Source organism: Trichosurus vulpecula, chromosome 7, assembly GCF_011100635.1.
Source record: "Trichosurus vulpecula isolate mTriVul1 chromosome 7, mTriVul1.pri, whole genome shotgun sequence".
Taxonomy (NCBI): domain Eukaryota; kingdom Metazoa; phylum Chordata; class Mammalia; order Diprotodontia; family Phalangeridae; genus Trichosurus; species Trichosurus vulpecula.
In genome coordinates, this window is record NC_050579.1 from 236,702,274 (window position 1) to 236,718,186 (window position 15,913).

A 15,913-nucleotide genomic window follows, 5' to 3' on the forward strand; every position below is an offset into this window, starting at 1 on the left:
CCTGAAAGCCATAATCAAAAGAAGGATCTGGACATCATCTTTCAAGAAATTATCAAGGAAAATTAACCTAATGTCCTAGAACCAGAGGGCAGAATAGACATTGAAAGAATATAATGATCACCTCAAGAAAGAGATCCCAAAATAAAAAGTCCAAGGAACATTATAACAAAAATACTGAATTATCAGGTCAAGGAAAAATTACTGCAAGTGACCAGAAAGAAACAATTCAAAATTGGGGAGGCACAATCAGGATTACACAGGACTTAGCAGCTGCAATATTAAAGGATCAGAGTTCATGGAACATGATAGTCTGCAAGGCAAAGGAGCTAGGACTACAACCAAGAATCACCTGCTCAGCAAAATCAAACATAATACTTCAGTGGAAAAAAATGGTCATACAGTGAAAGAGAAGGATTTCAAGCTTTCATAAGGAGAAGCCCAGAACTGAACACAAAATATCTCCCATATCAAGATCCAAGAAAAGGCTAAAAAGGTAAAAAGAGAAAAGAAAACATAAGAGATTCAATGGAGCTGAACTGCTTATATCCCTACATGGGAAGATTATACTTGTAATTCTTAAATATTGTACCACTAATTGTTTTCAAGCTGCCATGTTGGCTCTCTCCCCCACTCCCCACCCCCAACAGACCACTAATTGTATAGCTAGAAGGAATATACAGAGACATGAGGGTCTGGATATAAGGTGAATTTGAGGGAATGACAAAAAAAATTAAGGGATGAGAAAGAGGAGTACAATGGGTGCAGGGGGAAGGAAGAGATAGAATGGCATAAATTATTTCACATGAAGAGGCTCAAAAGACCTATTACAGTGGAGGGAAAGATAGGAGGGTGGGTGATGGGCATTGCTTGAACCTTACTCTCATCAGTATTGTCTCAAAGAGGGAATAATATACACAATCAGTTGAATATAGAAATCTATCTCACCCGACAGGAAAGTCGGAGGGGAGAAGATTAAGGATAGGGGGAGGAGACTGACAGAAGAGAGGGCAGACTGGGTGAGGTGGTAGACAGAAGCAAAACACTGTCAAGGAGGGAAAGGGTAAAAGGAAAGAGCAGACAAACAGGGAAGCAAAAGGGTTAGATTAGTTGGTCTCTGAGGTCTTTTCCATCTCTAAAACTCTAACTCCATGAATGTAAAAAGCTTCAATAAAGCATACAATTTTTAAAATGGAAATTATAGTCAAGCTCTGAAATTTGAAAAGGTTATGCCGATGGTTATTTTTTAGAGAGATATTGTCTTGGGTTATTATCTAGGTAGATAAGATCATAGATCTGGAACAAAACAAAAAGAAAGAAAATAGTACTAAATTGCCAGCTGATTGCATTGTTTATTTTTTATCCAAGACCATTAAATAATGCAGAAAATAGAAAATGACTTTCATAAACTCTCATCCTCTGGACTGAAAATCTTACAAAGGTCCTTCCTCTTCGAGTTGGTTTCTCTTCATGAAATGCTTCAGGTCTTGATGTGTTCCTATATATGCCTTTTTTGTTATGTAACTCTATAGGGTTTACCAGCAGAATAGTTTATCATTCTCTAAGAAGGCAGTATTTAACTCCATCAAAAGTAAAGTATAAATGAAGCTTAGAGACATGCAGGATTATTGGCTTAATAAGAAGGCAGATGAAATTCAGTTTTATGCTGATAGTAACAATCCAAAGCGCTTTTATGGTGCCCCGAAGGCTATTTATGGGCCCAAGACATATGGTGTATTTTAATTACTCAGTGCTGATGGAGCTGCATTAATTAGTGATAAGGACATGATCCTGGAGAGATGGGCTGAACACTTCCATAGGGTTCTCAACAGACCATCAATCAATGCCGAAGCAATTGACCATACCTCAGGTTGAAGTTAATCCCTCTCTAGCCAGATTTCCAACTGAAGAGGATTAGACTCCTCTCCTGTGGCAAAGCACCTGCTTCTGATTTTATTCCAGCTGAGATTTACAAGGTGTGTGTGTGGGGGGGTGGGGGTTCATTGCTCATACAAAAGCTAACTGGGTTATATGACAGGAGAAGATTATCCCCCAGGAGTTCAAGGATGCCTCCATTCTCCAACTCTAGAAAGGTAAAGGAAATAGATTATCCTATGACAATCACAGGTGGGTCTCTCTGTTAATTATTGCTGGCAAGATTCTTGCCAGAGTCCTCCTTAATTGGCTGATCCTTCATCTAGAAGATGATCATCTACCTGAGAGCCAGTGTGGTTTTAGAAAAGGCCAAGGAACAATTGATATGGTGTTTGCTGCCTGACTACTCCAGGAGAAATGCCAGGAGTAGAACATAGGTCTGTACGCAACTTTATCAATCTAACCAAGGCTTTTGATACTGTCAGTCCTGAGGGTTTATGGAAAATTATGTCGGAATTTGGTTGCCCAGAGAAGTTCATCAGCATTATACATTAGTTTCATGACGGCATGCTTGCCTGGGTTCTGGGTAATAGATGATGTTCTCATGCTTTCCCAGTCAATGGAGTAAAACAAGGTTGTGTGCTTGCTTCCATGCTTTTTAGCATGCTGTTTTAAGCCATGTTGTCAGACACCTTCAACAAGGATGAACAACATGCCATCAAGGTCAGCTACAGCATTGATGGTAAATTATTTAACTTGAAAAGGAAAGGTACAAGCCAAGACTAAAGTGGAGGGAGAGTTGGTGCACGATTTTGTTGTTTGAACATGATTGTGCATTCAATGCAGCCTCTGAAGCCAAGATGCAAAAAAGTCTGGATCCATTATCTGCTGCTTATGCTAATTTTGGCCTAACATTTAACACCAAGAAAAGACAGGTGCTTCACCAACTAGCACCACATCATCCATACATAGAACCATTGGTTGCAGCAAGTGGAGAAGTTTTGAATACTGTGAATAAGTTCACTTACCTTGGCATTATACGTGCTAGGAATGTACGCATTGACAATGAGGTTGACACAAGTATTGCCAGAGCTAGCTCACTGTGTGGGAGGCTTTGAAGGAAAGCATGAGAGACAAGAGATATTAGAATGACTATCAGGCTAGAGGTTTAAACAGCTGGAATGCTGACCTCATTGCTGTATGCCTATGAAACCTGGACAGTCTATCAGCTCCAAGCCAGGAAACTGAATCACTTCCATTTGAATTGTCTTAGGAAGATTCTGAAAATCACCTGGCAGGATAAGGTACTAGGTACTAGACACTGAAGTTCTTTCTCAAACTGCCAAGCATTCAGACTCTACTTCAGAGAGCACAACTAGGAGGGGCTGGCCACATTGTTTGGATGCCGAATGTGTGCTTGCCTAAAAGACTATTTTATGGAGAACTCACACAAGGCAAGCGCTCACATGGAGGTCTCAAGGTTTCTCTGAAGAACTTTAGAATTGATTGTGTGACATGGGAGACACTGGCACAGTGCATGCAGCCTGGCGTGCCCATATCAGAGAAGGTGCTATGCTCTATGAGCAAAGCAGAACTGAAATAGCCCGAAAAAGATGTAGGATGTGCAAATTTAGAGAATCCACCTGAAATGTTCACACGGACTATTTGTGCCTGACCTGTGGTAGAACATTCTAAACTTGTATTGGTCTGATCAGTCACAGTAGGACACACTGTAACTTGACTCTAACATAGCGATGTCATTTTGGTCCTCTTTGAGAATGAAGGACAACAAACGAACAAACAAACAAATCCCAAATGATTACCAATGAATAATCAACTAAACATTAAGTTTAACAACTATTTGGCAAGTCCTAAAATTTGGGAAAGATTGCTAGCCAATTGTTATGAAGCAAAAGACTGAAGTGATTTAAAAGTTGTCCTCAATAGTATAATAGTATTTTCAGCACTGTAACAGTTGGGCATTATTATGTCAGAGGACATCTTGTGCCCCAGCCCAGTGGGGCAAGCACAATCATAGGCTGCTAAGGCCCTCCTGAAGCCAAATGGGCACTGGTTGGCCACAGTGCCCTTTTGGCCTTTATGCCTCTTCACCCTGGGCCTAAAGATCCAAGGAGAGAACTCCTCTTCCAACTTGGCCTAGCAGTGGAGGACTTGGGGACCTATGAACTAAAAGGGCGGGTCCAGAGTTTTTCCCTCGAAGACCTTTCCCAAATCACTGAGAACTTAGGATCTGAGGTCATTAGAACTGGGATTTCTCAAGGCCATTGTCAGAGAGATTTGGAATCCTCATGATTTGCTCACCTAATGGGAGGAGACCAGTGAAGAAACAGAGCTCCTTGGCAGCTGTGGGTTCCCTAAGGCTTCCCTGGACGAGGGTGTATGAGCTGGAGGTTTTCTGAAGTATGATGTCACCGTGGGTATTCAAAATTTGGGGTGAGAGTTGTGTGGACATAGCCACTGGGCCTCTTTGGACCCCAAACTACAGGGAGAAGCAGTAGGCAGCTAGACACCTAACAGTCATCTGGTCCTGAAGGCAATTTGTTGTTATGAAGATGATTCACCTATTGAATTTTCTCTGGAAGGAAGCTAATTTGATTCAAAATAGAGTGTACAACTACGATTCTCTTACAAGGGCAAGTGAAATTTTCGAAGGGTTCTGAAGACAAATCCCGACAGAGGATTTTCTGTAAATTCATCTACAGGGGTAGCTATGTGTCCAGGCTGAATTCACCTAGCTCTACTGAGGGCTTCACCAAGAGTTCAGGCAGCTTGAGACAACAGAGTTTGAGGACATTTCTAGGTGCTGGCATCACCCATTTGGCTCACTGTTGTTGAATGATCAGACAAAATGATTTCTTGCTTTATAGAAGATAGATTGAAAGGCATGAGTCAGTGAAGGATGAGTCACAAACTGGTCACCTTGTGGAGGAAATTGATGGACATTTTTCCACTGAAAAGAACTGGAATTACTACCAATGACTACATCCGTGTCATATACCACATAGTTCTCCACAATTAGCCTCAACGTGCTGACAAAGCAGTGAGTCCGATGTCTTGCACATGATTATTGCTTAAGGGATTTTTAAAATTGAATTTGTTGTTGAATTGATTACAGAGGATGGGGTTAAATGGCCTCCAAGTTTCCCTTTAGCTATAGATCTAGGATCCTGTGATCCTGTAAGATATTAATGAGCTAATTAGTTCCCTATAGGAGGTTAGGCCAAATAATGGGATTCACTTTGACAAATATCTCTGATACCTTGATATATATGAGGCAGGGTCCTATGTTGTAAGGGGATCGTGTGTGTGTGTGTGTGTGTGTGTGTGTATGTGAGTGTGTGTATATGTATGTATATATTGCATATGCATATATATGTATGACGTGAGCATGTGTAAGTATGTATTGCATGTGCATATATATGTGTGATGTATGTATCTATACATATGTACATACACACATGTTATATATTATATATGCACATGGACATATATATGAATTTTTTTTTGGAAGGGAGGTTAGATCTGATTTGGATTTAAAGCAAATGCAACAAGGGAGGAGTTTTAGGATATGTGTGGGGTGAATCCTCTAAGCGCATAAAGGAAGGAATATACATTGGTGGGAATGATTGTGGTTTGTCCTTCATTCTCAAAGAGGACCATGATATCAGGGAGATGATGACATGACTTGCAATTGAATTGGGCTTGAGTGAGGGAGGGCTGTGCAAAGTCACCAGCCTCACTTTCTCCTCCAAAGCCATCTGGGTCCAATGGCCAGATATCGATCAGAATAACTGGAGATGGCTCAGGATGCAGTGGAAGACCTTGGCCTTTTTTAAACTAAGGTCTTTTCAAGTTTGGCAACACCCATTCAGTGAATAGGCCTCTGTAAGAAGTGAGTCAAGGGATGGCCCCTTTAATAAAAAAAAAATCAAACTGGGAGGGGAAAATCCTCAGGGTTGCTGGCCAAAAGGAAAACAGGCAACATATATTCTCTTTGAGCAAGGAGGGACCCAAAATCACCATTAAGTGATGGGTGGGAATGAAAGGGAAAAGTAAAGGAAGCCAGTGAAAAGGTTGGCCTGAGTGGGAATATTAATGAGGTAGGTAAGGGAATAGTCAGAGATGAGAGAAATAAAGTGCCAGAAAACTGTGTCTTCATATAATTTTTGTAAGTCTCTCTGAACCTGGCAAGGTTTCTTTTATTTGTTGGAGGATATTGTCCCCAGGGTGGGGAAGGCTTAGTGATGGGGGAGGAGGAAACATAAAAGGTTTGAAACTATGGTTAGATATCTTGCTTGTTAAGGACCTGCTGTACATAACAAGTGACAAGTGAAATGAGCTTGCCGTGTTTTTCAGGGTGGTATCATAAAATACGGAACCTAATGAGTTCTGTGTTCTGTGACAAACATCAGATCCCTAAAGGAAAAGGGTCTTACTCCGTGGGATGCACAGACTTGATGTTTGACTTTACTGCTCAGGTAAGGCCTTAGAATTGGACAATTATTGATGTTTTCCCTTATCAGACTCTTTTTACTAGTTTATTGATCTCCAGGACAGCTATAGTAGAGTAGAAAAACATCTATAGTTAGAGAACCTGAGTTCAAATTCTGGCTCTGCTAATTACTACCTGTGTGACCTTGGCAAAAGTACTTTCATCACCCTAAACCTCAGTTTCTTCATGTGGAAAATAAAGGGGTTGAACTAGATGGCCTTCAACATCCTTTTCCAGCTGGAACGTTATGATTCTAAGTTTCCTTTAGACATGCGATTTTTGGGTTTTTTTAAATTAAAACTGAACATTAATACAAATAGCTAAACCTACTTGGTTATTATTTATCTACACTTACAATAGTTACATCCATATGTAAAGTATAGGGGCGGCTTGGTGGTGCAGTGTAGATAGAAGAGTGTAAGACCTGGAGTTGGAAAGACCTGAGCTCAGATCCTGCCTCAGACACTACCAGTTGTGTGACCCTGGGCAAGTCACTTAACTCTGGTTTGCCTCAGTTTCCTCACTTGTAAAATGAGGGAAATAATCTCATCTACTTCCAGGGGTTGTTGTGAGCATCGAATGAGATAATAATTGTAAAGCACTTAGCACAGTGCCTGGCTCATAGTAAGTGGTATACACATGTTGGCTATTATCATAGAGTATCCTGACACGGTTTTAACCATTCTCTCTAAGTCCCTAGCACCTCAATTTTGTCCCTTCGTTCTCTCACTTTTTGTTATGTATGTAGTCCATTCTTCTAGTTTGCTTTTTCACTTTGCATTATTTCCTGGTGGTCTTTCCACCAGTTTGTTTACATTTCTCATATACTTTATCAGTCTTAATAGCATTATAATCTTCTTTCCCAGTAGCAATATCCCCTAACTGGGCTTTAGTTGGTTTCCACCTTTTTTTTTAAATTAAATACTCATTCCCTTCCTTTCCCAACAGGGCAGCTTACTACGTCTCTATTACCCTTCCAAAGATGGTGAATATCACAGCACTGTGTGGATCCCCAATAAAGAATATTTTTTAGGTCTTAGTAATTTTCTTGGATTGCACAGGCTCATGGGCAAATTCATCGCCTACTGCTTTGGTAAGATTTGTTGGTTCTGCTTTACATTCTTTTCATGCTCCTCTCTCCTGTTCTCTCCTCCCCTCCCAACCCACCCCCCAGCAAACATAGGAGAGCCTAAAAAACAGGCAGGTAGGCTCACCTGTCTTGTTGCTGATCTAGTCAACAAGAGTTTCTGCCAATAAGAGAGCAAGACAGGTTTTCAGATTTGAAAATGTCAGACCTAAGCATTTCATAGGATCATATATTTATATCCGGGAAAGACCTGAGTGCATCCTCTCTCTTCCCTCCTGCCCCCAACTCCTTCATTATACAACAGAGGAAACTGTGGCTCAGAGACAAGGTCTTGTGGGTAGAAAGTGGCCGAGACAAGATTGGATCCCAGGGGCTCTTTCCACTTTTCTAGAGTTCTAAGACTTGAGAACATCTAAAAATTTCTGGACACTGCATGAGTTCTTAGAAGCACAATGAGTGATCAGAGTTGGGCTTTCACTGCCCCCACTCACTCAGAGGTTTAAAAAGATGCCCCAGTTAGTTAGACATCTGTACCAGACGATGGTCCCTAACTGATTTCTGCTTTCCTTGGTGGTACCTCTTATGTTTCTACATTAAATTCCCAATGCATCTGCTTGCACAATGAAGGGATCATAGGATTAAAGAGCTAGAGAAGGCCGAGACCTTAAGGGCTAAGTGAGTCTAACACCCTCATTTGACAGAGAGGGAGCTGAGCCCCACACAAATCAAATGACTTGCCCAGGGTCACAAAATTAGAATGTTCCAAAGTGGAATTTGAACACAGGTCTTTTGGACTCCTGAGCTAGCACTAACCACTATGCTAACGTTAAAACACACTCTATGTTTTAGCTATGCTAAAAAGTAAAGCTGATTTAATTCATGGCTTTGTTTGGTGTTGCTATTTTGGGGGAGCATTACAGTATACTTTAGGGTCAAATGAAGGGAGGAGAACAGAAGGGAGACAAATCTGTCTTCCCTGTAGCAGGCCATCCATACTTCAACCTAAGGGATTAAGAAAACCTATCCCCTAAACTCAGGTATGTCATTCCAGTACTGCCAAAAAATTTGCTTTTTTTTTCTTTCTCTACCAAAGCTACATTTGCCCCACCATGAGAGCCAGCATTATAACAGGGTAAGGAGCAATGGACAAGTAAGGGGACCTGGGTTTGAATCCCTACTGTGTGATCTTGGCTATTTTGTCTCTAACTCTCTGAGCCTCAGCCTTCTTACCTTTGTTAATAGGGATAAAACAGTATTGCCTGGGTGACCTGGTGCAAAGCATCTTTTATAATCCTCTCCTGCCTCAGTTTACTAAATCTGTGTAAAACAAATATGTTGAATTTGATGCTCTTGGTGGTCCCTCTCAGCTCTAAGACCTAGGAAACTTATGCTATTTTTCACCACAAAATTCGAAGGGGGATCAAATGAGATAATGTTTGTAAAGAACTACTATGTAAATGTCAGTCTCTTTATACCAGTCAGTTCTACTATGACAATCTTTTTTTTTTCCCCTTGCCTAGCTTTACCTTCTCCTTTTGGGGTTGGAGGCACAAGGAGTGTGATTTCATTGGTATAAGGAACTCACAGTGAAGAAATTTGTTGTTTTCCCAGCACTGATTGACACCTATTGTGCAGTTTTTTAGGTGTATAACTTAAGAGAGTCACCTGGGGCATTGAGTGATTAAATGACTTCCACGGGACCATAACAGCCACAAGGCGTCAGAGGCAGGATTTGAACCCAGGCCTTCTGGACTCCAAAGCCTGCTGTCTCTCCCTTAGACACATTTCCCTCTAAAGTAGTCAAAACATTTCTTGTTGGGCTGATATTAACCATCTTCTCAGATCTCACACTCCTGATTATTGCCACCCCCCCACCTTAAAAAACATTTTCCAAATTTAATTTCGATTTGACCTGGAGTTCTTTAGAAATTAAAAATAGAGATAAAAATAAACTTATAAGTTATCTGGCAGTGTAGCAGAGAAACTGCTTTCTCCAAATTATCATAACCCCCAAACTTCATAAAAGTAAATGATATGCATTAAAATAGTTACAACCCAGTCTATGAGATAAGAAGACACAGCCCTGGCTAAAGTTTAAAAAAAGAAACAACTCATGAGAGGATATCGGAGATGTATTCTAATACTTGAAGTGTCCACACATCGTTCCTCCTCCCCCACCCACTCTGTGCCCAGGTGCAGTGGGCATAGGAAAACTCATAGGCTTGTGACTTAGGGTTCAACTGTAAGAATCTCCCATGACTGACTGATCCTGATTCCATGCCCCCAACCCCACAAAAAAATAATAGGCACCAATTTTGCCCAGCCATGCAAAGGAACGAGAAAGGAAGTGAGGGAGGAAAGCAGCAGAAGACTCAAGCTGTGGCCCAGAGCTACAGGTTAGAGGAGAAAAGAACATAAGGCCTGAGGGAAAGGAGACTCCAAGCCCAGATGCGGCCATTCCACTCCCTGTTGGGTTTACTGGGACCACAGCCACAGCCCATACCCACCAAAGGAAGGAACCTGAAGATGACCGGGGGTCTGTATATCAATTGAAGGTAGAGGGACCAAAGAGTAAGGAAGCAACCCAGAGGGTATTGTCAAGGAATCCATACAAGAGAGAGGTCAAAAGGCCAAAAGTTTGAGAGAAAAAGCTGAAATAAAAACCTAGCTTACAAGCAGAAAAATCGATAGAAAGGATGATCATAAAAATGGAAAAATGAGTAAAACCTTAAAGAGAAACCAAAACACACTAAGTATTATAATGCAAGGAATACAGAGCTTAATAAAGTCCCTGGCACAAACTAGGTGCTTCATGCTAATTGACCGAATGATCCAAAATGACCTGATAAAAGATCAAATCCTCTGGAGATCATGAAATGAATAGATAATGGTTCAAAAGGTAACAATACAAATTTTAAAACCTTACATTTTTTTAGCCCATGATGCTTTGCAAGATCACTTCTACAATCATGATTTAAAATACTCATATAATTCTGCAGTCTCAACAATGTGGGTTTTGCTTCCAAAGATGGAGATGACAATCAGTTCGACTAGTATTTATTGAGCACCCACTTAGTGTTGCTCTGGTGCCAAACATGGTACCTTACCAAGATGAAGAATCTTTTATTTCAAGGAACTTAAGAGTCTAAAAGAGTGATAGAGCATGAATATAATGAGGCATACAATAGAAGCTGTGATAAGGGCAAAAAAGGGACCAGGATGAAGTGCTCCAGGAAAATTCGAGGATGGTAAACAAACAGCTATTGTGGGCACCTTTATATCATGACTTGCCCTCTATAGTTAGCCAAGGCTTGGAAATAATTAACTGCAGCACATTTATAGGCTTTGTACCAACTCTCCCAATCCACGCTGCTAAATCTGGTTCCCAAACCAAGGCTCCTTATAGCTCTATCTTCCTTTAGGGTTCCAGGCTACTTCTAAAGGGCTCTGGGTTTTTTTCTTTTTTGTTTAAAAACAATGTAAGTGATTGCTTAGTTTTTCCAATTAAAAATTTGACTTTTCTCTCTCCTACCCTTACCCAATTGAAAAAGAAAAAGGAAAGATGTGTAACAAATATGCATAGTCAAGCAAAACACGTAACCACATTGGCCGTGTCTAAAAAGATTAATTTTTTCAAGCTCCCACTGCTCTATTAATTGAATATTTTTTTTAAAAAATGAAATTGAATTCTCATACAAATATACATGGTCCAGCCAAACATTCTGCGGGTCCTTCTACACTGTCGCTCTCAAGCACCCATCCAGTATTCCATCCAATATCATCCACTCAATTAATAACTCCTCAACATCATTTAGCCAGTGATTAGTGCCCCTATATACATTCTGAACAGTTGATAACTTCAGTGTTAATGATAACCAATTGACAAATTAGATTTTGCAAAGGGATATTTTTTTTTTTACTATACCAAGACATGAAGTACACAAATGGCCAAAACCAGGAGCACACTCTCCTAATCTACTTCCTTGATCTCTGGGGAGAGTGGGCTCAGACTTAAAGCAGCTACTATAAATATTCTTCCTTCCACCAAGTTAACCTCTGGGTGCAGTGCAGCCAATGGACAAATTACTCCCTGGCTCGCAGGCCCCAGTGTGTTGACTGCCATGTTGACTCAGGGCTGGCTACAAAGTTCACCCCTCAGGGCTGGTTCTTTCCCTAGCTTGATGGCTGTAGTCACTGGCAGACTCTGCTATAGATTCTTATTGCTAGATCTCTGACAGCTCATCTAACCAACCTTTCCAAGCTAACAGAATCGTGGCCTGGTCTATTCTGTCTCTGCGACTCATTCACCTGAGGGAATAATAAACACAACAGAGACAGAAAATTAACCACAATTATCATTCCAGGCTACATGGTGGTAACCAGGTAAGGAAAGGAGAGGGTCCAACCCACCATTAGCCACCATTGGCTTTTGAAGGGAGAGAGACAGATTCCTTCTGTTCTTTCTTTCCTTCTGTATGTGTACGCAATTCCAGCTCAGGAGCTAGTTAAAAGACTTTTCATCACCATGAAGTAAGATGACAGCAAACAGAGAATGTACTGTTCATGCTTTGAGTCAGGATATCTTTCTCTCCATTATATGTCATCATGCATTTCTGGAAGAGGTTCCCCAAGCCTGTCTGTGAGTTGTCAGCAGGCATAGCACACAGCACATGCTCCAAGAGTCAGACTCCATTGGCCCATCCTCCATTACATAATAATGGTCAGTCTTCCATATAATAACTCACCTTCCATCTAGTGAGCTATCTGCCCTGCTATGTACCTTGTAAAAATTACCAATGATTAATAATGTGACCTCAGCAAAGAACATGAGACTCAATTATTCTGCCTATCTGTGAAAAGTCCCTTATTTCTGGGTTTATAAATATTAATAGACATAACAGTAACACAAGAAAAAATATCAGTGCATCATAATTTGTGCTAAGGAAATACAAATTAAATCAATGATAACTATCACACAGTAAAGTTGAAAGTGACTCTCTCTACACACTTTGTGTCTTACTTTTTTGTGTTTTTAGGTTCAGTGACAACTCCTGCAAATTGGAATGCACCTTTGAGGATTGGAGAAAAATACCCACTTATTATTTTTTCTCATGGACTTGGAGCGTTCAGGTAATGCTTGGGCAATAGTCTGGCCTCTTTTAGGAGCAACCATTTGCTTCTTTCCACTCCATAAAAGAGCAGCAAGGTTTTAAGCTCAATCCTGTTCCAATTCAATCAGTAATCCTTTACCATTTGACTGTGAAGTCTTCTCTATTGAGTTCAGTAAAACATTTATTAAATATGTCTTAAGCTCAAGGGCCAAGTGTTAAGTGATAGCAAGGCAATAAATGTACTTGAGGATGCATTCTACAAGTATGATGTAGCATGTACACAGATAAGTGTAAAATGTGGCATTTTGAAGAGGGATTGAAATCAGCAAGTATTTATTAGGTTCTCACTCTGTTCCAAGCACTATGTTATGTGCTTGGAATAGAAATAGACACAGAAAGAAAGACAGTTCCTAATCTCTAGAAGCTTACATTCTAATTTGCTTGTTCAGTCATTTTTCAGTCATGTCTGACTCTTCATGACCCCATTTGGGATTTTCTTGGCGGTGGTTTACCATTTCCATAGATGAGGAAAGTGAAGAAAAAAGGATTAAATGACTTGTCTAGGGTCACACAGCTAAGAAGTGTCTGAGGCCAAATTTGAACTCAGGAAGAGGAGTCTTCCTGACTTGAGGCCCAGCAGTCCATCCACTGGACCACCTAGAGAATTACTATACATAAAGGGGAACTTAAAAGGCTGAAAGTGCAGTGGGAGAAGGGAGAAAGGTACACACAGAGAAGTGTAGTGGCAAAGTCCTGAGACACAGAAAAGGAAACCGGGAAGGAGTGAAGGATGGCTGGCCTGGGAACTTCCTCTAAATGAAAGTTCCAGGAGGAACTTACCAGTGGGAGGCGAAGCCATGAGAGTGGAGGGGATTTTCTAGGAGGAGAAGTGTTAGAAGTCTGGAGAATCAAGAGGAGAGGGGGATTCATAAGAAAGCATAAACAGTTAGGTGTCTGTCTGTGCTAAGGGCGATGAGGAGATGATCAGGGAAGGCTTCACAGAGGTAGCACCTGACCTGAATCTTGAAGGAAGACAAGAACCCTAGAAAAGTAGAATTGAGAAGACAATACATTCCATTTGTTGGGGAAGACTTCCTGTTGCAGGTGCTTAGCAGGGTTCAAGGAGGAATTTTGAGTTCAAGAACAACAGTTGTATAGCTTAGCTAGAATGCAGGGTTTATGAAGGAGAGTAGTATAAGACTGGAAAGGCAGATAGGAACCATTTTATAATATTTGAGAAAAAGGCTTTTAATGCCAGGGTGAGTTTGTATTTTATCCAAAATACAATGGGCAATTACTAATGGTTTTTTAGTTGGGGCCCAAGTCAGTTCTACCATCTTACTCCCCTCCCCCTGGCATCAAGAGATTCCCTTACTGGGAATCTTGGTTCTAGAGGACTGATGATGCTGTAAGCCTCAAATAAGATAATGGATGTAAAGCTCTTTATAAACTTAAAGCAACATATGTTAGGTTTTTTTCATATTTTTTTAAAAATATTTTTATGGAGGGAGGTGGGCAATCATACATTGATGCAAGGAATTCCTCTTGTAGATAATTCCTCTATCCCTTCCAGTCAGCTATCCTTTTGTAACTTGAGAGATTTAAAAAGTTGTTTGGCTACTAAGAGGTTAAGTGACTTGCATAGGATCATGTGACACATATGCATTCTCTATGCATCAGGAGCAGGACTGACTCCAAGGCTGGTCTTATTCATTACACCATATTAAGCCTCTCCAACTTCAACTATAATTATTCTTATGCTTTGCTTTGTATGTTGTTGTTCAGTCATGTCCAACCCTTCATGACCCCATACACTATATCATATCGACACTGTCCATGGGGTTTTCTTGGCAAAGATACTGGAATGGCTTGCCATTTCCTTCTCCAGTATATGATTTCTGTAAGATATGCTATGCTCTTGGATTTCCTCTTAATAAAGCCATCTGACATATTTTAAAGAAATGCTAAAGCTAACGAATGTCAGAGCTTGGCTGCTAACTTGAAGAGAATGGAAACATTTGGAATGACTATTATGGAAATGTAAGTAGGGAGAAAATAGAATGATTTTTTAAAATGTTTAGCAGCAGAAGGTGGTCCAGTTGACGTTTAGAAGCATAAACTTTTCACGGAGACTGTTGTCTCATTTTTTTTTTACGTTTACTGGCAATGTCAGAATCCCCTGTAGCAGAGAAATAACACAGTATGGGTAACTCAGTCAGGGTTAGGAATTGATCAAATTGGGTAACATGGAAACTTCAGGAGGCAAAATGATCTAAGGCATCGGCGATTAAATAGGGAATTCTAGGTGAAAAAACAACCCTCTGCCAATGAAGATCAGTGCATTCTCTGCAATTCATAGTCTTGAAGAGTTACCCAGGACACTAAGAGATTAAGTAAGTTACTCAGGGTCATATAGCCAGTATGTATCAGAGGTGGGACTTGAACCAAGACTTCTTGGCTGGCTCCCTATCCACTACGCCATGCCGCCCCTCTTAACCCACCAGTGAGTGCACCCAGGCTGAGTTGGGCTGAAGAGAACCCAAAGGTCATTGATACAATTGGAGAATAAAAAGGGTAGGAGGTGCTAATGAAGACGGCCATGAGCAGATTAAGTAGGGGTGAAGGGGACATTATACAGATGGATGGGAGGTTTTGGTCAAAGAGGGGGATTTTCAGAGTTTGAGACCTCAATGTACAATACTTTCCAGTGATGGCAAGGCTGAGGATGTGGCCTTGGTGGTGAGTGTCTAAAGTGGGGTGGAAATGAAAGATCATGAGAGCTGAGGAGGCCAAGGAGCTTTTAGGCCAGGGTACAGTAAGGGTTAGGAATGATGCCAAGGGTAATGGTTAGGGACAGAGAAGGGGAGTGAGCCAGACAACAATGCTGTATGGAAGGTTCTTGGGTATCATGGCTATCAGTAAACTGAGACTAGGTTAGGGAAGAGTATAAACTGAAGACACAGATTCCCAAAAAGTGACCTGGGCAGGGCAGTGGTCTGAAAGAGGCAGTGAACAGCAAGGAATATATCAACTCTCCTACTCCCTGTGAATTTAGTCAAGCACTTACAGGAGTGGCCTCCATTGGAAAGAGTTGCAAATGGTGTCATCCTTTAATGGGAAAAAAAGAGCAAATAAACAAATACATAACACACACATATACAAACACACATACGTATGTGTATATGTATATTATATAGACATATAAGCATTAAAAGATAACTTGGTGTTATTTTTTATCACAGGGTGACCACCTAACCACCTAACTCTAAGTCAAACAATTAAATGAGGCCTCAGAGTGTGTCTGGAGTAGATTGCCCAGGGCTATGTGCC

At 40.8% G+C, this 15,913-nt stretch overlaps 1 protein-coding gene across 2 annotated transcripts in view; it reads left to right on the plus strand.

Annotated features, from left to right (window-relative positions):
• Positions 1-15,913, plus strand: part of PLA2G7 (phospholipase A2 group VII) — a 56,929-nt gene that overhangs the window by 24,370 nt on the left and 16,646 nt on the right. For both annotated transcript variants that reach the window (XM_036768879.1, XM_036768878.1), the window contains exons 3-5: positions 6,250-6,371; positions 7,334-7,478; positions 12,509-12,602. In XM_036768879.1, the coding sequence (XP_036624774.1) occupies positions 6,250-6,371; positions 7,334-7,478; positions 12,509-12,602 (361 nt within the window). The remainder of the gene's footprint in view (positions 1-6,249; positions 6,372-7,333; positions 7,479-12,508; positions 12,603-15,913) is intronic.